Source organism: Nerophis ophidion, linkage group LG13 (genome assembly GCF_033978795.1).
Source record: "Nerophis ophidion isolate RoL-2023_Sa linkage group LG13, RoL_Noph_v1.0, whole genome shotgun sequence".
Taxonomy (NCBI): domain Eukaryota; kingdom Metazoa; phylum Chordata; class Actinopteri; order Syngnathiformes; family Syngnathidae; genus Nerophis; species Nerophis ophidion.
Window position 1 is genome coordinate 35,788,877 of NC_084623.1, and position 24,305 is coordinate 35,813,181.

General features: G+C 38.7%; 1 protein-coding gene across 1 annotated transcript in view; it reads left to right on the forward strand.

The window, feature by feature from the left end:
• The window catches only part of LOC133564490 (chloride channel protein 2-like), a 361,490-nt gene that overhangs the window by 328,886 nt on the left and 8,299 nt on the right, over positions 1–24,305 (forward strand). The window contains exons 21-22 of the mRNA XM_061918842.1: positions 419–523; positions 17,308–17,394. Coding sequence (XP_061774826.1) covers positions 419–523; positions 17,308–17,394 — 192 coding nt within the window. The remainder of the gene's footprint in view (positions 1–418; positions 524–17,307; positions 17,395–24,305) is intronic.

Genomic DNA, 24,305 nt, shown 5'->3' on the forward strand with positions numbered 1-24,305 from the left:
CGCCTATTCCCTTTTGGGTCGCAGGGGGCGCTGGTGGCTATCTCAGCTGCAATCGGGCGGAAGGCGGGGTTCACCCTGGACAAGTCACCACCTCATCGCAGTTTTTTTAATATCATTTACATACCAAATAATGTATTTGGATATTTATCGTTATTCTAAGAGGCTATAATATATATTGCTATTTAGATTTTAGCACATATTGCCCATCCCTAAACAGTATTTCATGTTAGTTTGGTCACCTCTCACTGACCTCCAGCTTCACACATTTAACCAAAATATGATTAACTTTAGAGTGTAAAATGGTGGATGCATTTCGCTGTTATGTTAATGACGATTAAAACCATGTCTTGACTGCTTTTCTTTTCATTCATTCCTTTTCCTTAACTCGCTTTCCACTCTATTTTGTGTGTTTTATTAGATTGCAGAGTGGGAGGAGATGCAACTTGATGAGCAGGTCAACTTTAACAACTGCAAGATCGACCCTGCCCCATTCCAGCTTGTAGAGCGCACATCGCTGCATAAGGTCTGGTTGTAAATACTGAATCGTGTATTTATTTCTTAGCAATGTAGCGGTCGTGCTAATTTTTGAAAAAGGTTGCTAATCATAAACTGGTTTATTTGCTATTTGTTGCCAAGTCCGACACCTGCTCCTTCAGACTATCTGGTTGGTGGCGGCCATTACTTTAGCAGGTCTTATTCTAATGTTGCTTGTCAGTCCATTAAGCACTTTAAGATATTTGATCAATTCAAAGTTATTCCAATTTATGGGGTCAAACTTAGGGGGTTTAATGGTAGCGCCACCATGTGGTGCATGTGTACAAAAATAATGCAACACGAGTGTGCTGCGGTTTAGGAGTGAAATAACCGACTTACATACAGTACATACAATTCATACAAATATATGTTTATATACTACTTAATTTTTGCATGTATTAAAACGTGTAAACTTGATAGCACACACAAAGCTGGTCTACTAAGCTCGTATGCAGAGCATTGCATCTCTTAAACAAACAAAATAGCTCCCCTCACCCTGGGAGGTGACGGGAGCAGTGGACAGCAGCGGCGCCGCGCCCGGGAATCATTTTAGGGGATTGAACCCTCAATTCCAACCCTTAATGTGGAGTGCCATGCAGGGAGTTAACATACACTTAAAGGTGAAGTGAAGTGAATTATATTTATATAGCGCTTTTTCTCTAGTGACTCAAAGCGCTCTACATAGTGAAAACCAATATGTAAGTTACATTAAACCAGTGTGGGTGGCACTAGGAGCAGGTGGGTAAAGTGTCTTGCCCAAGGACACAACGGCAGTGACTAGGGTGGTGGAAGCGGGGATCGAACCTGCCACCCTTAAGTTGTTGGCACGGCCACTCTACCAACCGAGCTATACCGCCATAATTCGTTACTGTGAAAAGTAACTATTTAGTTACTTGTTTTTCTTTTTTTTTAAAGGTTCCCATTATAACCCTTTTAGTCTTTATTTCAGTACTGTTATTGCACAGAAGAATAATACAATCTGTTGATCAACTTGACATGCAATCACATCACTGAATTCTGCTAAGCAGTGTGGTCTACGTACAACACACAAAGACAATGATGTCTCAATGGGTCAATTTATTTTGGGCCAGAACAAATTGACAAAACTATTTTAAATTGCTGCAACATAACATACATAAGTAACAAACCGCATAATAACAACATGTCACAACATAGCTGTAAACCTGGCTTCACCCACGGAAGGCACTTATGACATGAGTATATGTCATGTTACTATATCCAGCATACATACTGCTATACACATGCCTAACCAGGTATTTTTTTCTCTCAAGGAATTGTGAAATAAAAACATATCTTCAGGAGTTCAACACTCTACTGAAGCGCAGAAAACTCCCAGTTTTAGTTTCGAGATAAGGAAAGATTTACCTGGCCCACTAGGATACCTCTTTGTTTGTGAACTTTATAGTCTATACCAGGGGCGCTCACACTTTTTCTGCAGGCGAGCTACTTTTCAATTGACCAATTCGAGGAGATCTACCTCATTCCTATTTATAATTTATATTTATTTATTTATGAAAGAGACATTTTTGTTAACAAGTTAATGGTGTTTAATGACAATACAAGCATGTTTAACACACATAGATTCCTTTCTTTCATGAAGACAAGAATATAAGTTGGTGTATTTGATTCTGATGACTTGCATTGATTGGAATTAGACAGTGGTGCTGATAACGTCCGCATTTTCAAATGGAGGGAAAAAAAAGTCCTCCTTTCTGTCCAATACCACATGAAAGTGGTTGGATTTGGTACCCCATTTGTCCAACTTGCATACTCGTTTTTAAACACTTTGTTATGAGAGTAGCATATGTGTGTGGCCCTTTAATGTCTGGCAGCAGGTGAGTGACGTCAGTGACTGTGCGGGTGGGCAAGCAAGTGAGAAAGCGGTCGCTGAGGGCGGCGGAGAAATATATTGGCATCAAACTCCGTAGCCTGCTAGCTTGTGCACGCTAGCTTTCTGAGACTCTTATTTTGTTAGCACAGGCAGGATGAAACAGGTCTTTTATGGTGAAGACAGGAACTGTGCTGTCGGTCTTTAGAGTTTTGACAGTAGGTACGGAGTCTCTAGAAATAAAATGTGTTTCTCTGCGTCCGCCCTGTTAGTGATTTTTTTCTTAAATATGAGCTCGCAGCAGCCAGCGTCATCTCACAAGATCCTCGGGTGCCGAGAATGTCAAACAACTGACGAAAGTGAAGTCTTGGTATGATTGATGATTGCTCATTTTTATGTCTATTTTTTAATGCCTGGCTTGAGATCGACTGACACACCCTCCGAGATCGACCAGTCGATCGCGATCGACATAATGGGCACCCCTGGTCTATACATTTAGAGTGATGTGATAATAAAACACTCTAGAAGTCTAGAATGAAAGAGTATATAAGAGAATTGATAGTGTGTGTGTGTACCTTAGTGCTGAATGATGAACAGAGGTAGAGTTTGAAGTGTTTTCTTTAGCTCGCTTTCCATGTTTATGTACTCACTGTCCACTGTGTCCAGCTGTCTAAAAGCGGGTGACTCCACTGTAGAATGGCCTGCATGTCTTCTAAAACATACGCTGCAGTGGCTCTATCAATGTTGTCCTGACTAGCAGTCACTCCGTTAAAATCCAGCCGCTGTTGTTTAGGTGGAGGTGAATTGTGTCTCTCTTTACTAGCTTCGTCGAAGCATGTTGCTTTTGTAGCTGTTTCAGCAAATTTGAATTGCTGTTTTGGGCAGTAGGTAGGATCTTTAATCCAAGACACAACTTACATTTTAATTAAATGTTCTTTTCTTTGTGCTCGACAAAAGAAAAGTAGTGAGAATACCTCCATGTTAAGAAACTCGACTTCTCTGCCATGATGTCTTGTTAGTAAACACAGACACGCCACGCCCTCACCCACACACAGCGCGCCTCTCTCTTCTCCGGCTTGTGAGACAGGAAGAATCAGAAGGACGACACTGCTGCTGTCCAATAAAACACACTGAGATCTTCTCACTTTCTAGCCAATAGTACATAAAAAATAACCTAAAATAACGCAGTAACGCATCATGAAGTAACGGTAACTGAGTAGTCCATCCATCCATTTTCTACCGCTTATTCCCTTATTGGGGTCACGGGAGGCGCTGGCGCCTATCTCAGCTTCAATCGGGCGGAAGGCGGGGTACACCCTGGACAAGTCGCCACCTCATTGAAGGGCCAACACAGGTAGACAGACAACATTCACACTCACATTCACTAACTGAGTGATAAATATACAAAATAACGCGTTAGACTACTAATTACCGCCGAAAATAACGGCGGCACACTAACGCATTATTTTGTAACACGTTAGTCCCAACACTGATTAAGAGCAACGCTGTCAGTTACGCATAAATTGCTCTGACAAAGAAGGCTATTGCGCTCCAAAGACACAGCAATATCATTTTGTAGCTGCTGGATAACATAAGGGGCCGATTGAAACAAATCCAATGAAATCACTGTGGTGTTTTCTGGCCTTTTCTTTAATGCCATTCATATTTTAGAATAGCATATAGAATATTCTTATATACTGTATTTCCTATATTCCTCAACACAGCAGTGCCTTCCCAGAGCGCACATTCCGCATGCTAAAAATAGGTTCTGTTGTCTAGCTTGTGTTTCAACATAGCCTTGAAAAGGTGCTACATATTAAATTAGTGTACTGCATGTCAACAACATGATGAAACGCCACATGTTGGACCATCCATCCATGCATCCGTTTCCTACCGCTTACGATGTCATAAATGTGGACGGAGGGTCTTCATGGTGGCGGCTGGTGTACCAACAAAATCCTAGGGCGTTCTGCACCACTTTTGCACTTGTTATCAATGAAGCACGCAGTCTTGGTAGATAACCTGCAACCCGCCCACTAATAGTACACACAATTTTATTATTTGCACACGCTATTTAGCATGTGTTATTTTGCATCCCAATAGATCAAGACATTAATGCACAGGTGGTCTTTACAGTATGAAGAAGTAATGTTCCTACGACTGTGACATTAGTTGAGTTTTAGTGTAAGTCGAATATTATACCTAAATTAAAATCTAGGCCAGTGGTTCTCAAATGGGGGTACGCGTACCACTGGGGGTACTTGATGGTATGCCAAGGGGTGCGTGAGATTTAAAAAAAAATATTGTAAAAATGGCAACAATTCAAAAATCCTTTATAAATATATTTATTGAATAATACTTTAACAAAATATGAGTGTAAGTTCATAAACTGGGAAAAGAAATGCAACAATGCAACATTCAGTGTTGACAGCTAGATTTTTTTGTGGACATGTTCCATAAATCTTTTTTTGTGAAGAAATGTTTAGAATTAACTTCATGAATCCAGATGGATCTCTACTATAATCCCCAAAGAGGACACTTTAAGTTGATGATGTAGAAATCTTTATTCATAATTGAATCACTTGTTTATATTTCGACAAGTTTTTAGTTATTTTTATATCTTTTTTTCCAAATAGTTTAAGAAAGACCACTACAAATGAGCAATATTTTGCACTGTTATACAATTTAATAAATCAGAAACTGATGACATAGTGCTGTATTTTACTTCTCTTTTTGTCAACCAAAAATGCTTTGCTCTGATTGAATTAAAAAAATGTTCACGGGGGTACATCACTGAAAAAGGTTGAGAACCACTGATCTAGGTCACTCACACTGTACACAAACATACACAAAAATATGAAACAGAGTAATAAAAAAATTTCAATACAAGCATGAATTTAAAAAAACGTTTTACTTATATCCGTGTGGTTGTGCTGTACTGTAGCAAAAATGAATAGCCAAACTTATTAGGAGGAGGAAGAGAGCTTACTACCCTACTTAGTTATTACCGTCTATTCCATAGGAGTTCCTTTAACACAGGAGCCGGGAACCTTTTTGGCTGAGGGAGCCAAAAAGCCAAATATTTTAAAATGTATTTCCGTAAGAGCCATATAATATTTTTTTTTACACTGAACACAACTAAACGCGTGCATTTTTAAGTAAGACCATTATCTCTAGAATATAATAGGTCTCTTGTTCTTTGTAATAACATTGTTATTCTCGAGCTAACTGTGGAGGGGGCGTGGCCTGCTGGCCTGCAGCGAACTGGGGTGTGGCACGACCGGCCTCGAAATCAGCGACAGGTGCATAGATGGCCAACCTGGGCCTTGTTACCTAATCACCTGTCGCTCTGTTATAAGCAGCAGCCAGGAGGAGAGACGGGGTTGGGGCTGGAGCCAGAGCGCGAGCGAAAACGAAAGAGAAAATTACAATTGCTGGAAAAGCAACTGAGAGACTTATTGGAAAATAAAACAATATTGTAACCCTGAAACAGGCTCTCATGTCGGTCCTTGGTGGTCTGACAAACCCCAGGTGGGCAAGCCCCACACTAACCAAGAATAAATAAATAACTTCTTACCATTAATGTAAATTCTTGAACGGGTGCAGTAGAAAACAGATGGATGGATTGAAAATGCATGAGAATGTTTTATACTTTGAACATTATTTTTAACACTGTGATTACAAGTGGAATCATTCATTACTTATCATATTAAGCATTGTCAGCTAAGATTTATCCGAGAGCCAGATGCAGTCATCAAAAGAGCCACATCTGGCTCTAGAGCCATAGGTTCCCTACCCCTGCTTTAATATTTTCAAATATAGCATATTTATCCTTAATGATGGTTGCGACAGTTGAGCGGCTACATCAAGCTTACAGCCAAAGTTAATTCCTCCAAAGAGCTTTTGACAATGTCTAATTTCATTTTACACTTTTACTTTGATTTTACTCACTTCCACCAGAAGAGTATGTCTCACACTTGGAAGACCAGATGGAGGTCAAAGTTATAAAGTTAACAAAAAAGATGACGTAATGCGTAATAGTATTAACATAATGGTTATATTTTGTACAGCATGAATTATCAATGCGGGTGCTTTTGTTACCTTAAAACATAACAGGATGTTACATGTATGACATTGGGGAGGATTTAGTTTATCTTCTGCTTATTTTGTATATTTATCCCAGAAGCAACCCTGCATCTAATCCATCCCTCTTCTCCCTCTGCCCCACACTGTCAAAAGCCAACACCTTACACAATCCCCTCCGGCATAATAAAAAGTGCCCATTTTTCAGTGTTTTATATAAGCCAGAGATAGTCTTATTGTACTGTAAATAGACATGACTTTCTGGAGCTTGTGTCTTTACCAGTATCATTCCCACAGAAAAATAGCTGTGCAAATGGTGGCTATGTCCTAACTCAAACTAAGAGAGCAGGGATGCTTTTTGAACAGGATAGGATTCATAGAAGATGTATGGAAGGCTTTCTCTTGCCAGTAAATAATCAAAGTACCGTATTTTGCGGACTATAAGTCGCAGTTTTTTTTCATAGTTTGGCGACTTATACTCAGGAGCGACTTATGTGTGAAATTATTAACAAACTACCGTGAAATATCAAATAATATTATTTAGCTCATTCACGTAAGAGACTAGACGTACAAGATTTCATGGGATTTAGCGACTAGGAGTGACAGATTGTGTGGTAAACGTATAGCATGTTCTATATGTTATAGTTATTTGAATGACTCTTACCATAATATGTTACGTTAACATACCAGGCACCTTCTCAGTTGCTTATTTATGCCTCATATAACGTACACTTATTCAGTCTGTTGTTCACTATTCTTTATTTATTTTAAATTGCCTTTCAAATGTCTATTCTTGGTGTTGGGTTTTATCAAATAAATTTCCCCCAAAAATACGACTTATATTCCAGTGCGACTTATATATGTTTTTTTCCTCCTTTATTATGCATTTTCGGCAGGTGCGACTTATACTCCCGAGCGGCTTATACTCCGAAAACTACGGTACTCAAAATACAGTATTTTTTATTTATTTTCTACTCTCTGGCTTGAGTCTCAATTTGTAAACTTGTGTACTTACTCTTTTCATTTTGAATGTGAAGTACAGCAGAATACAGTGCAGATTTTAACCGGAAGCTTCACTCAAAACAGTCCGAAAAGACCAAAACAAAAAAGAGCGCTGGCGCACACAAATACATGTTTTATTATTGTAAACTCCATCTTGGCGGAAAAAAAATCTGGCAGATATTTAATTGGGTGATTCAAAAGTTGGCGATAAATCAAGTGGTTGCAATTGGCAATCAAACATTTACTGTAAGTGCGCAACATTAGTGATCAATTTTGGACAGTGCTACAGTGTCAAAGTGGGTTGCACTCAAGAGTAAGTATGTAGATGGAATGGTTTGTAAAAAAAAAAAAAAAACAGAACAATTTATTTGCCCTAACTCAGTCATGTTATGTCTTAGTTTTTTTGTTTCACTATTGTCCGAGCTTTCCTGTTTAAAAGGCTAAGTCCTCCAATGTTGTTATGTTCTAGCGACTGTTGGAATAAAGGCTCGAATTAAAGCAGGGGTCTCAGACACGCGGCCCTCCGGCCAATTGCGGCCCGCGAGACGTTATTTTGCGGCCCCCACTCTAATATGAAAGTTTAATGTTAATGCGGCCCGCAATTTTTTATGAATGGCGCTTGACAGCGTTGTGCTATTTGCGTCCAAAATGGCTCTTTCACCGTTCTGGGTTGCCTACCCCTGCGTTAGTGGAAAAGCAGCAAATGAGTGAAAGCGACAGACACGTTGCCATGGAGACAAGGGTTTTCTTACGTGCCTGGAAGCAGTCACACAGCGACACCTGTCCGTCAGTAATAACAGTCCCCGATAACCTGGACCAATTCAAACCATTATTTGGTTTTTTTTATTGTTTAATTTGCATTGCCTCACACAATGAACACTACATATATTCATATACGGCACCGGATAACTTTTTTGCGCTCGCTATCCCAGTACTTTCCCGGCTATTATCCGCCGACCGCCGTATTGCAATAGGGAGGAAAAGCGGAACGACACACATTGCGGAAATAACATTATTCTCCGTGCGTCGGCTAAATACAAATATATTCCACAACCCCAAACGTGTCTTTTTCAAAGCCTGCAGTGAAGAGAAGGGTTAGTGATGTGCAAAGACAATTCCAGGAAAAGTGGGAGATGCAATATTTCTTTGTTGAGCACAGGGGCACCCCAACGTGTCTTATTTGCACAGAGAAAGTTGGGGTGCACAAGGGATACAATTTGAAACGCCATTATACAACTAGACATGCTAAGGAGTATGCAACAATTTTTTTTTAAGAAATATTTTCTTGCGGCCCAGCCTCACCCAGACTCTGCGTCTAGTGGCCCACAGTTTGAGACCCCTGAATTAAAGTGTAACAATTTTACGAAATGGAGTAAGTTCAGACATTAAACAATACCATTGCTGGAGAGAAGACTGAGCTCTGCAAAGTCTAGAGCAGGGGTCGGCAACCTTTACCACTCAAAGAGCCATTTTGACCCGTTTCACATAATAAAGAAGACAATGTGGGCCTCAACAATTCCCGCGAATATTTGCTGATGGTCACCCAGATAACAGTAATAAGGGCGTACTACGAAGCCATTCATTGCCTTTGACGCCTTCTACAACATGTACAAACAGCTTGCCAGCCCCATGACATGTTGTTTGAGGCTTCCGCATGTACACGTTCACGACTGCAAGGCATAGTTGTTCAACAGCCATACAGTTTAAACAGAAGGTTGTGATATAAAAAACTTTAACACGCTTACTAATATGTGCCACACTGTGAACCCACACCAAACAAGAATGACAAATACATTTCGGGAGAACATCTGCACTGTAAGACAACATAAACACAACATAACAATTACCCAGAATTCCACGCATTCATGACACTTCCTGGCTATATTATACACCCCGCTAGCACCAACACCCCCCCCCCCCTCCCCCCTCCACCGTGCGTCGGTTGAGGTGGGCAGGGGTGTATAATAGAGCCAGGTTGTGTCATGGATGCGTGGTATTCTGGGTAATTGTTATGTTGTGTTACTGTGAGGATGTTCTCCCGAAATGTGTCTGTCATTTTTGTTTGGTATGGGTTCACAGTGTGGCGCATATTAGTAAGAGTGTTAAAGTTGTTTATATCACAACCTTCAGTGTAACCTGTATCACCAAGTATGCCTTGCAATCTCGTACGTGTGACGATAAAAGCAGCGAAATGCATGCGTCCGGCCAGCACGCAGATAGCATGGTGTAAAGGCGGACGTGATGACATGTTGTAGAGGACGTTAAAGGTGAAGCCATCACGGCACACCCTCAATATTGTAGTCCGAGTGAAAATCGGAGAATGTTAATCCCGGGTGATGTCGGGGAGAGGTTCGGAGGGGTCGGCGATTATGCAGCTGAGCCATATGCGGTTCCGAAACCGCGGGTTGCCGACCCCTGGTCTAGAGCGTTCTCTCAAAATGGTCCCATTGCTCACGTGTTTTTATCCATTCTGCTACCCCTCCAAAGCGGAGTTGCGCCAACAAACCGGATCTTGTTCTAAGTGCGTGTTTATGAGCCAGTACACACACACACACACCTGCTTTTTCTCCGTCTCATACCTAGCACATTTTCTCACCATCAAAACTAAGGAGTATGCTAGGTGTGTGTATGTGCAAATATTTAAACACATTTTGGAGTCATTGTGTTTTGTTCCTCAAGTAGATTGGAGTGCACACAGAATGACTCCCCACTCAATTCAATTTGCTGCAGTGTAAAATATTCCTCAAACACTACTCCATTCGAAGTGTGTGTGTGTGTGTGTGTGTGTGTGTGTGTGTGTGTGTGTGTGTGTGTGTGTGTGTGTGTGTGTGTGTGTGTGTGTGTGTGTGTGTGTGTGTGTGTGTGTGTGTGTTCTGGTATTTCTACCCTACTTCAGACATCAACAAAGAAAAGTACCTTCCATATGAGGACCGGTGAACATAAATCGTGGTCCCAATACGGAAAACCATTGCATCTAATAGAGAATGTCTCATTTGCACCCCTGGTGGTGAAATCTATCAAAATTAGGGTGGTCCTAAGGAGGGTTTTTCAAATTGACTGTGTGTTGGTTTGGAAAGTGCTCCCCCTCTGGTTAACATATGAAATAAAAAAATGTGTGTAAAAATTTGAAGTGCTCCCCCTCTGGCCAACATATGTAATAACACGTGTGTAAGAAATTGAAATGCGCAAAACAACCTAACCCAGGCGTTGGCAACCCAAAACGTTGAAAAAGCCATATTGGGCCAAAAATACAAAACACTAAAATGTCTGCAGTGCAAAAAATTAAAAGCTGTATATAAGTCTTATAATGAAGGCAACACATGACGTAAGTTTCTATATTAGTTATAATAGCCTACTATCAAAATGACTGTGTCGCAAGCTGAAGCAAATCTTCGTTGACAGAATTGTTGAAATGTAATATTTATTCTACACATTTTTACAACATTAGAAATCATTAGTAAATCAGAGGCTACTCAGAAGGTGAGATAAGTCCTGGAAATTACTGGCTTTTAATGACCAAATGTATAGATGTGTGTGTCCACGTTAAAAGAAACTGCAGGCTGTCTTCTTTTAATAGATTTATTACAATCTTTGCAAGCTATGTAATGTTTGCTGTGGTCTGGAACAACATGGCACACAAACAACTATCTGAAATGCATCTAATATTAGATACAGATAATGTGTCATGAGAATTGCAAAACTAAATTATATACAAAGAGAATGAAATTAAAGGAAATTGAAAGAGCTTAAATATACCTACAAATGAGGCATAGTTTGTGAACCCGTTCTCAAACAATGGCAATTAAAACTTTTCTGATTCTGATTCTGATAATGATGCAATATTTACACACAGCTAGTCTAAATTGCATGTTAGCCTTTATTAGCTTACAGGCATGCACTGACCAATATATGCCTGATTAGCACTACAACAAGTCAATAACATCAACAAAGTGCACCTTTGTGCATTCACGCACAGCATGAAACGTTTGGTGGACATAAATGAGATAAAGAAGGAGTGGAGGATTTTACAAACTGTCGCGTCACAGTCTACACTATTGTGAGTTAGAGAACCGCGGAAATTAGTAGGACAAAACAATGGTCACCAAATGCTCTCATCAGTGAAGCAAACACACAAACATATCAAACAGTGGGCTTCCTGACATTTGGGAAGGTTTGTGTCATGTTTGTCTTCAAATATAAAATATACTAAAACAAAAACAAAAACATTTTCCCCACATTTTTTTCCATTTTCAATCTTTTTTGAAAAATGTCCAGGGAGCCACTCGTGCGGCACTAAATTAATTTAAACTAATAAAGTTTAATTTTCCTGAAGGAACTCTCCTGAATGAATCAATAAAGTTACAGTACTATCTATCTATCTCAGTGGTTCTCAAACTTTTTTCAGTGATGTACCCCCTGTGAACATTATTTTAATTCAAGTACCCCCTAATCAGAGCAAAGCATTTTTGGTTGAAAAAAAAGATAAAAAAATAAAATACAGCACTATGTCATCTGTTTCTGATTTATTAAATTGTATAACAGTGCAAAATATTGCTCATTAGTAGTGGTCGTTCTTGAACTATTTGGAAAAAAAGATATAAAAATAACTAAAAACTTGTTGAACAATAAACAAGTGATTCAATTATAAATAAAGATTTCTACTCATAGAAGTAATCATCAACTTAAAGTGCCTTCTTTGGGGATTGTAATAGAGATCCTTCTGGATTCATGAACATAATTCTAAACATTTCTTCACATAAAAATATATCTTTAACATCAATATATATAATAATATATTATAATATATAATATATTTATGGAACATGTCCACAAAAAATCTAGCTGTCAACACTGAATATTGCTTTGTTGCATTTTTTTTTCACAGTTTATGAACTTAAATTCATATTTTGTTGAAGTATTATTCAATAAATACATTTATAAAGGATTTTTGAATTGTTGCTATTTTTAGAATATTTTCTTAAAAATCTCACGTACCCCTTGGCATACTTTCAAGTACCCCCAGGGGTACGCGTACCCCAACTTGAGAACCACTGATCTATCTACAGTATCTATCTATCTATCTAAAGAGCCACATGCGGCTGGAGAGCCGCTGGTTGCTGACCCCCGATCTAACCGAATAAAAAACTGTAACCAATCAGTGATTTTGCGTTACCATTCAACATCTATAAGCCTTATATTTATTGAAATGCTGGCAAAATTGAGACCGAGCACCTGTTGTACATGTATTTTTGTTGAATTCACTAAACCACACCAAAAATCACCATTGTCACAGCGTAAAGAGTTTGAGCTCAATGTCGCATTGCCTCTAAGTCCTTTCTTACCTCGGTATTGCTTTTCTTAAAAAAAAAAAAAAAAACAGGTTCCCAAACGTTGTGTTTTTTTCCGTAAAACCTTTTACCACATAGTCCTAATTAACAGTTTCTATTTTTGATGCCGGTTTCAAAATAAAGATGGATTGCACTGAAGAGACAGGAAATAAGTTACATAAGGATTAGGCAAGAAAGCAACAGGCACATCCCCCATTTACTTAACTGCACAGCGGGATCCAACTCCGACATCTTTATCAGTTTCCAGTGGTTGCGCAAAAAAAAAAGATCTAAAGCAAACAGCTTCAGCACCGCTACTCATCTGATTCGGCAGAAAAGTTTTCCCCCTCGTGTTCTCGCTTGCTTTTACCCGCATGCCATGATGGAAACCCCTGCAGTGAGGAGAAGATTAAATGAAAGTTTAATGATCCTCGTGGGAAAACAAAATGTTTGCATCAGCAGTGCTGCACAAATAAGTCAGAGAGTTTCGAGGTGAAAAACTGGGTTGTGTAAATATTGAACCACTAGGATCAAGAGGATGTGTAGCATTTCGCTAAAATCATATAAAACTTGCTTCACGCGAAAAATTTACCGTATTTCCTTGAATTCCCGCCGGGGCGCTATTTAATTTAAAACTTCTTCTCACTCCTACACTTACCAAAGGCATGCGGTAAAAGTAAGCATGCGCTAATTATTTTAAAACCTCTTCTCACTTCAGCACTTACCAAAGGCACGCAGTAGAAATTTGAGTGTGATGTAAGCTTGGACCTTAAATCCTACTGAATAGCTCTTAATCTTCTTCCCTTTATGCGATTTCAAATTACCGGTATTGAAATCAGCCTCCTCCATTTTGAAAATAATGACAGGGGAAGTGTCACTCGTGACATCACGAGTTTGACCAGGCGGTAATATCCGCTAATTATTTTGCGAAGCGAGTTTGACCCGGCAGTAATTCAAGGCAGGCGCATACTATATGCCCTGCGGCAATTCAAGGAAATACGGTAGATTAAGTGAGCATTTAAATATTGTGGCTTTTTTGTGCTCATCACTGTAATGTCAGGCATTTGTAATAACATTTTAATAGTATTATTGCAGTTATGATTATTTTTAGCCAGACGTATATTTTCCGTACGTGTTACATTTCTGCCCAAGTTTTACAGTATACAAAAGCATCTCACTGATTCAAAATCTGCTACACTTTGACACTACACATTATTGTTACACGATTCTGCGTGTGTATATCAGTGTTTTTCAAGCGCACTAGTGTGCCGTGAAATACAGTCTGGTGTGCAGTGGGAGATTATGTAAATTCAACTAATTGGGTTAAAAATATTTTTTGCAAACCAGTAATTATAATCCACAAATGTGTCGTTGTTGAGTGTTTGTGTTGTCTAGCGCTCGGCAGCATAACCGTGCAAAACTCTTCCATATGAGTATGTGGCAGCATTAGCTAATTGCTTTGTAGGTGTTTGTCTTGATCACAATGTGCAGACGACAGCGGGAGGCAGGTAAAAAGGTATCTAACGCTTAACCCAAAATTGAACAAAAGGCGAGTGCCGCTAAGAAAAGCCATTGAAGCTTAGGGATGGTTATGTACAATGAAAATAAAACTGAACTGGTTGCAAAGTAAACAAAAACAGAATGCTGGACGACAGCAAAGACTTACAGCATGTGGAGCAGACGGCGTCCACAAAGTACATCAGCACATGACATGACAATCAACAATGTCCCCACAAAGAAGTCCACACAACTTAGTCTTGATTGCGAAAACAAAGCAGGTGCGAGGAATAGTGCTCAAGGAAGACTGGAAACTGCTACAGGAAAATACCAACAAAACCGGAAAAGCCACCAAAAATAGGAACGCAAGACAATACACACAGGAAAACACCAAAAACTTCAAAATAGGTTACAGCGTAATGTGAAAGTACACCTACTTTGAGACAAGAGCTATCTTGATGCATGCTTGGATATGGTTTGAATTCATATTCATGTCAATTGTGAGAACGCCTTTTTATTGTCAATATCGGCTGCTGACTTTCATTTTTTTATGTTTTCTGCTGGTGGTGTGCCTCAGGATTTTTTCAATGAAAAAATGTGCCTTGGCTCAGAAAAGGTTGAAAAACACTGGTGTACTTGTTAATAAGCTCACACCCCCTGGTAAATATTTGTTGTCAGTTTCTTCATGCATAATTAAGAAAATTATGCATGAAAAAACTATTAATTTAGTCTTTCTTCTTTATGGACATCACTCCTGTATACTTAAGATGTTGACAGCTGTTTTGGTTACAATCCCTCAAAAATAACGCAGATATAGGCATTACAATTCAGAGACTAACTAATAATGTTATGATAATAATTTATTGAACAGTACATACCAATGAATCAACAAGCAATTAGAGATCAAATATCCATGCTGGGCAAGTTTTGTCAGAATGTGAAGTATTTCATATTATTAGTTACTGTAACTTTAAACTCAACACAATCTCCATAACGTCATCTAAGCTCACCTCCACACACGACGTGTTTTGGAAGGATGAGGTGATAAATAGATGGATAAATAGATGGGTCTGTGGCAGCATAATAGAAAGTTTTGAATTAGTTTAATTTTGGATCTAATTGCACATAACAGTGGTGCATTCAAATGCCCTAGATTAAAGTTAGAAAACAGAGGCGTCACTAGTTTTTAAAGACATTAGGGGACTTAACCCCCAGAAAATGCAATAATAATAATATTTTTATTATACAATGTATTATCATTCATATTATCCACTGATTATGATCCTACGTGAATCCACTAGGTCTACTTTACACTCTAAAGTACAGGAAAACTTTACATGTTTACAATCACATATACATGATTAGTTATTTAAATTCGTATTTTGGCCAGTTTATACAGTATAGAATTTTTTGAAAAAATATTAAACAAAACCAAATGATGAGGTTAATGTCGACATGATCCAGATATGTGAACACTATCTTTAAAAAGTCCATCCATCCATTTTCTACCGCTTGTCCCTTTTGGGGTTGCGGGGGGTCGCTAGAGCCTATCTCAACTGCATTCGGGCGGTAGGCGGGGTACACCCTAGACAAGTCGATGTCACGCCAAATTTCTTCTCCCTACAAAAACCTTTCCCTCCCTATTTACTTCCGGGGTCATGATTAATACAGACGTTTTGTTAACGCTATATTATAAAAATATAACGCTATATTATAAAAATACAGACGTTTTGTTAACGCTATATTATAAAAAAAATTCAAAAACAATTTCCAAACACAAGCTATGGGATGACATAAGAGGAAACGTGACCCCGGAAGTAAATGTGTCATCCCATAGCTTGTGTTTGGAAATTGTTTTTTAATTTTTTTTATAATATAGTGTTAACAAAACGTCTGTATTTTTATAATATAGCGTTATATTTTCATAATATAGTGTTATATTTTTATAATATAGCGTTTACAAAACGTCTGTATTAATCATGACCCCGGAAGTAAATGGGGGGGAAGGTTTTTGTAGGGGGGAAGAAATTTGCCGTGACATTGCCACCTCATCGTAGTCTTTAAAAAGTCAAAAACCTAATTAGGGTTTTTATACGCGTTATAAAAAGCTTGTTTCAACTAAATTCTTGCAATAATTTGTTGTTTTGTGTCCATGTTAACATCAAATATGTGTGTATAGGGCGGTAATGTTGGGTTTTGGATGAGATGGGGCGGAGTCCCAGAATTTGGTGCTGCGGCCCTCAATTCTGTTTGAATTTTTTTGGGCAAATAAATGTTATGCATTCAAGTAAAACTTTTTAAAAATGTTTGTGTATGACATTCTGATAAAAAAAAAAAAAAATTGCATTAGCGTTGTTTTCGTCATTCTTGGATTTAATTAGGATGTCAAAGTGTCGGAATACCTACTCAGACTTGGTCTTTCCAGGTGAGAGATATGACTTATAAAACTTCCTTCGAGCAAGGAAACGAGGAAACCGCAGACCACTTGATAATGTGAACATAGGGACACATGGTAGTTAACATGTACCCGCTATAAATAGTCTGTCTGTGTTAGCGCTTATAATAACAATACCACCAATAGTTGGTTAATATTCAAATCACGAAATATGAATGGAGTATTGTTGGCGCTTTTAGAAAGGTAATGTATTGGATTTTACTGGCGCAATATAAAGTGGAACCTTTTATTCCGGCATAGCTCAGTTGCTATTGTGGCCATGCCAGCAACTTCGATTCCCGCTTCCACCATCCTAGTCACTGCTGTTGTGTCCTTAGGCAAGACACTTCACCCACCTGCTCCCAGTGCCACCCACGCTGGTTTAAATGTAACTTAGATATTGGGTTTTACTATGTAAAACGCTTTGAGTCACTACAGAAAAGCGCTATATAAATATAATTCACTTCACTTTATTGGTTGTAATGCATTATTTAAAAAATCCAACTGGCACTATTCTTATGAAAATGTACCCTCCATTTGTAGGTACACCTTCCAATCTCTGCTGCTGTTTTTCTTTCCAGACTCACACGATCTTCTCCTTGCTGGGCCTGGACCACGCCTACGTGACCAGTATCGGACGCCTCATTGGCGTTGTTTCCCTTAAAGAGGTAAGTAAGCGCATTGTTCCAAGACCCCTTACTGAGCCTCAATCTTGTTTTTTTCTTATCTCACTTTAACACCAAGTTTTGCCTGGCATCACATGTTCATCGTTTTATTTAATTGCAAAATTCCAGCCACATCCGTAACCCGCACATATTTTGGTCCAAGCTAAGGACTCCTCCCTCGGCTTGTTATGTAAAATGGCAGACAAAAGGCTGCTTGATAACGCCATCTCATCTTCCTTTAGCTGTCTATTTTCTGTCAGCCCTCACTGCCTCTCAACCCCCACTCTTTGTGAATTGGCCTGAAAGTATAGAGGCGATTGTTGCTAAGTGCGGCGTTATTTGCCTGTCCCCGACATTTAGGCTTTTTTGTTCTGCGTTCCACGAGCAGACAATAGCTCATCCAAAGCAGATAAAGCCCAGCCTCTCCCTGTCTGCCACTGTGTCACACGGACATTTTGTTATATCACAGCCAGCCTCATTAGTCTACATCAGGGGTGCCCAAAGTGCAGCCCGCAGCTAATTGTTTACCGGCCCCCCCACACATTCTGGAAATGCTATTGCAAAAATAAAAAAGAACATTAAAAATCTTGGAATGAGGTGAAATTTATCAAGAAAAAGTTGCAATTTGACACAAAACTTCCATGCAGGCTGTTTTTTTTTCTTTTGTCTTTATTTTACCATGTAAAAACCATTTTTACCATGAATTGATTTAGTGGTCAATTGTACGGATTATGTACTATACTGTGCAATCTACTAATTAAAAGTTTCAATCAATCAATTATTTATTTAAATTTTTTTTGCTATTGCTCAAAAAAAAAAAGACAAAATAATCCATGTCATAATGAATTATTTTCAATGCTCCAATTAGTTCAAATATTTCACTTTAAAATGTTTTATGTGGTAAATATTGCATATATTGCGCAGTTGCCATATAAAAACATAAAAGTTTTCTTTGACAAAAGAGCATAAAACAAACAAAATAATAGTTTAAACGTCAAATCAACAGATATATCTGAAGTTGATCTCGTAATGTAAGTGTTGAAACAAAAAAATAAAAAATATATAAAAAATGTATCACTTTATGAGTGGGGCACCTTTTGGATCCCAAATATATTAAGTGATATTTTATTTATCATTTCACTGTGATTACTCAAAAATAATAAAGAATTAAAATAAATGGTGTCTTGCATTATTGATCTTTTAGGGCTCTAATTTCTAAATACTGCATATTTCAGTTTTACTATAAAAAAAAAATTTTTTTGACAGAAAAGCCATAAAACCTTTTTTTTTAAGTTGATAGAGATTTACTGTAAGCGTTAAATAAAAAAATAATAATACAAATTTGACTTATTTTTAACATTTTAATAACTAAGACCCTTTATGGTCCCCGGGACCCCTAAAGGTAAAATACATTTTAAAAATCCATATATTTTGTTATGGTTTGAAAATTAAAAATATCAAAATGGCCCACGCATGCTTTAATTTTTCCATGTGTGGCCCTCAGTGGAAAAAGTTTGGACTCCCCTGGTTTACGTGGAAGCAGAAACAAGGTTTTGTACACAATTGCCGCTTGTTTTCCCTTGGAACAATACATTTCAACCTTAAAGTTAGGGTGAATGCTGTTCAATATTCTTTAGTATCGCAAATCTCATTAAATTACTGTTTTTCAAAAACTGATTAAACATACAGTAGGATCATATGGTTTGTTCTTAGGTGGCTCTCGCGTGAGAGGAAGGTTTGATTGATTGAAACGTTTATTAGTAGATTGCACAGTACAGTACATATTCCGTACAATTGACCACTAAATGGTAACACCCCAATGAGTTTTTCAATTCATGGTAAAGATAAGACCTTCTGGGGGTAGGTTATGTGGTCAGATGCAACAAAAATGTAGCTGTTGGGAGGAGAAAATGTGAGGCCTTTAATCTCAGGAACACCATGCCTACCGTCAAGTATGGTGGTAGTAGTATTATGCACTGGGCTTGTTTTGCTGCCAATGGAACAGGCTTTACAGAGAGTAAATGCGACAATGACCTCCAAATTCTTCAGGACAAGCTAAATTCATCAGTTGGGTCCTAGGCGCAGTTGGGTGTTCCAACAGGACAGTGACCCCTAACACATGTCAAAAGTGGTAAAGGAATGGCGAAATCAGGCTAAAATTAAGGTTTGAGAATGGCCTTCCCAAAGTCCTGACTTAAACGTGTGGACAATGCTAAAGAAACAAGTCCATGTCATAAAAAAAAACAACATTTAGCTGAACTGCACCAATTTTGTCAAGAGGAGTGGTCAAAAATTCAAGCAGAAACTTGTGGATGGCTACCAAAAGCGCATTAGTGCAGTGAAACTTGCCAAGGGACATGTAAGCAGATATTTTTACCTCTAAAAGCTTAGTGGACACATGCGTGGACAACAACTTTTAGTTCTTATTTCCAAAACTGTGTACACGACTGATTTGGGGTCTTATGGCAGCCTATGTGGACACTTATATGGCAGTATAACATACAATGGAATTTAGAAAAAAAAATGTAAAAATAAACATGAAGTACACGTTTATGTACTTATAGACTATGTACGTCATTTCAAAAGATAATTCATATGCAAAAGATGCAGTCTGCTAAACAAATGATTGAATTTTAAGATGTGTCACTTTTCATGTGTCGGGTAAACCACAAGGGATATATGAATCACATTCCTACTGTACCAAAAGTTGATGTATTTTGTTTTTGACTTTCTTTGTTTTCTGGGAACAAATAAGGTAGTACTGTGTGTAAACACAAGAGCCTTGGTGTGTTAGATCGTGAACTTCCTGGTTTCTATGGCAACTGCAATGCAGAGGTTTTTATTTTGATTTTTTTGGCGGGGGTGGAGGGTGGGCGGAGATTTTTTTAGATCAATTGACTGTGAGTAATTGGATGTTAGTTAGACTTTGTATTTGTTGGACCGTTGAGCTTGTTTATGTTGAGAAGCCGACTTAAGTCAAGTCCCAGTCCACCGTTTTCTTCTTATTACTAAAGTCACTTTAGTCGACATAAATTTTCCGCGGCTTTAAACCCTGCGAACTATAATTTGGTGCGCATAATTTTGTGATTTTTTCGTCGCTGACACACGGCCATAATGCACATATAAAAAATGTTTTAAAAAACAAACAAACACTCTGGATAGGTGTGTTATTTTTTGGCCATGTCGCGGTGTACGATATATATCTTGATATTTTGCCTTAGCCTCGAATTAACACTTGATACATATAATCACAGCAGTATGATGATTCTATGTGTCTACATTGAAACATTCTGGTTCATACTGCATTAATATATGCTCATTTTAAACTTTTATGCAGAGAATGAAATCACAACTAAAAAAAAATCACTATTTCTTTTCATACGGTGTTGATGTGGAAATGTTTGCCTAGGCATTATGGTGGTGTGGGGGTGTGGCACCGAATGGAGATGTTGAGATGCAGAGTAAGTACTCTTCACTCTCTAGCAGGTGACTTTTCAAATGATGCTACATATTAGCAGTAATGCTATTTGCCGCACACTTGACAAATAACGGTTGTCTGTTCGACATATTCCCACCTGAAGCCAAACCACCGCCAGACGATGGACCCCCTGCTGATTTTCTTGGGAATTAATTCTTCCTTCATTTGTTACCAGATTCGCACCTTCTTTCTCTCGTATTACCACTCGCACGGCTCAGCTAGCATCACAGCTAACGTTACCCATGCCGCTACCTCTCTGCTCTGCGAGGGCGTATACCAGTGGTCGGCAACCCGCGGCTCCGGAGCCGCATGCGGCTCTTTGACCACTCTGATATGGCTCAGCCGCATACTTGCCGACCGCCCAGAGAAGTTCGGTAGATTTCCAATTTTAATGCTTCTATCAGAAATCTCCCGGGTTAACGTTTTTCGATTTTCACCCAGACATCAACTTTGACGGCGTGCGGTGATTACCCTTTCTACATGTCATCGCACCAGGATTTTCACCATGCTATCTGCGATCCAGCCGTCCGGTCACATTTTGGATGCGACCTCTATCTCAGGGGTCGGGAACCTTTTTGGCCGAGAGAGGCATGAAAGCCAAATATTTTAAAATGTATTTCAGTGAGAGCCATATAATATTTTTTAACACTGAATACAATTAAATGTGTGCATTTTTAAGTAAGACCAACATTTTTAGAGAATATTAAGTCTCTTATTGTTTTTAATAACGTTGTTATTGGGGCGGTAGAGTGGCCGTGCCAGCATCTTGAGGGTTCCAGGTTCAATCCCCGCTTCCGCCCATCCTAGTCACTGCCGTTGTGTCCTTGGGCAAGACACTTTACCCACCTGCTCCCAGTGCCCACCACACTGGTTTAAATGTATCTTAGATATTGGGTTTCACTATGTAAAGCGCTTTGAGTCACTAGAGAAAAAGCGCTGTATAAATATAATTCACTTCACAATATAATTCACTTATTCTAAAGCTAACCAATAATAAATATAATACCTCTCACCATTAATGCGACTTCTTGAAAAGGTGCGATAGAAAATGGATGGTTGGATTAAAATGCATGAGAATGTCTTATCTTTTGAACGTTATTTTGAACACTGTGATTATCAGTGGAATCATTCATTACTTATTATGTTAAGCAATGCCAGCTAAGATTTATCTGAGAGCCAGATGCAGTCGTCAAAAGACCCACATCTGGCTCTAGAGCCATAGGTTCCCTACCCCTGCTCTATCTGAACGCATACGCAACTGCAAGGCATACTTGTTCAACAGCCATACAGGTCACACTGAGGGTTGTGATATAAACAACTTTAACACTCTTACTAATATGTGCCACACTGTGAACCCACACAAAACAAGAATGACAAACACATTTCAGGAGAACATCCCCACTATAACACAACATAAAAACAACAGAACAAATACCCAGAATCCCATGTATTTGACTCTCGGACTCCATTATACACCCAGCCCTAGGTTTTACTGTTTAAGTCTGAGTACATTCCTTAGAAATACAATGCCAAGCCATGCAAACGAGCAATAAAAATACATGAATAATTAAGGGAATGTGTTAGTGTGTAAATTATAATACAAGAAGGTGTACGGGCTGAGGAAATTACAAAGGGAAATTGAAGTCCTTAAGTCAATTAAATCAAAAAGTTATAGTAATTAAAAAAAGGGAAGCGAGACAATTGGCAAGAAAAAGATAGATTTCAGCATCTTTTTAAACTTTCCAAAGATTCATCAGTCCCATTAGACATGCAGATGTGAAGAACATGAAAACAGAGTTGATGTGAGAGGAATACATTTATTAGACAATTAGGAATGGAGGAAAGTAGGACTACACGAGCTAATTTAACAAGGTAGTCAAATGTCTTAGTATTCTGCTCATTTCGTCTGGTGTAAAATGGAGGCTTCATTTTCTGTCTCTCCTTCCACCGGAGAGAATGCACTCAGGCAGGAAACACTTCATACAGAAGGCCGGGGCAAAAGTCACTTGTGTTGAAATGCCACAAGAAATAATTGAAAGAAATCTATTTTCAAATGTAAGAAAAATAAATGCCATTGTGGATCACAACATAGAAAATGGTTAATTACACTCACGGGTGGCTCTTGACACAAAGAAGAATGAAGTAAGCTATGATTCTTCCTAGTCCTTTTCAGACGTGTAGAATTGTGTAACTGTGATGTTCTTTAGTGTAACAATTAACACATACAATTAAATAAATTAAAATGTTTCAACACAAAAAGCCTTCAAGGTTATAATATCCATAGAGTGGGGCAAAACAGTATTTAGTCAGCCACCGATTGTGCAAGTTCTCCCACTTAAAATGATGACAGAGGTCTGTAATGTTCATCATAGGTACACTTCAACTGTGAGAGACAGAATGTGAAAAAAAAATCCAGGAATTCACATTGTACGAATTTTAAAGAATTTATTTGTAAATTATGGTGGAATATAAGTATTTGGTCACTTCAAACAAGAAAGATCTCTGGCTCTCACAGACCTGTAACTTCTTCTTTAAGAAGCTCTTCTGTCCTCCACTCGTTACCTGTATTGATGGCACTTGTTTGAACTCGTTATCTGTATAAAAGACACCTGTCATCAGCCTCAAACAGTCAGACTCCAAACTCCACTGTGGCCAAGACCAAAGAGCTGTCGAAGGACACCAGGAAAATAATTGTAGACCTGCACCAGACTGGGAAGAGTGAATCTACAATAGGCAAGCAGCTTGGTGTGAAAAAATCAACTGTAGGAGCAATTATCAGAAAATGGAAGACATACAAGACCACTGATAATCTCCCTCGATCTGGGGCTCCACACAAGATCTCATCCCGTGGGGTCAAAATGATCATGAGAACGGTGAGCAAAAATCCCAAAACCACACGGGGGACCTGGTGAATGACCTGCAGAGAGCTGGGACCAAACTAACAAAGGTTACCATCAGTAACACACTATGCCGACAGGGAATCAAATCCTGCAGTGACAGACGTGTCCCCCTGCTTAAGCCAGTGCATGTCCAGGCCCGTCTGAAGTTTTCCAGAGAGCACATGGGTGATACAGCAGAGGATTTGGAGAATGTCATGTGGTCAGATGAAACCAAAATATAACTTTTTGGTATAAACTCAACTTGTCGTGTTTGGAGGAAGAAGAATACTGAGTTGCATCCCAAGAACACCATACCTACTGTGAAGCATGGGGGTGGAAACATCATGCTTTGGGGCGGTTTTTCTGCTAAGGGAACAGGACGATTGATCCGTGTTAAGGAAAGAATCAATGGGGCCATGTATCGTGAGATTTTGAGCCAAAAACTCCTTCCATTAGTGAGACCTTTGAATGGTTGACCAAATACTTATTTTCCACCATCATTTACAAATAAATTCTTTAAAATTCATAAAAAGTAAATTCCTGGATTTTTTTTCACA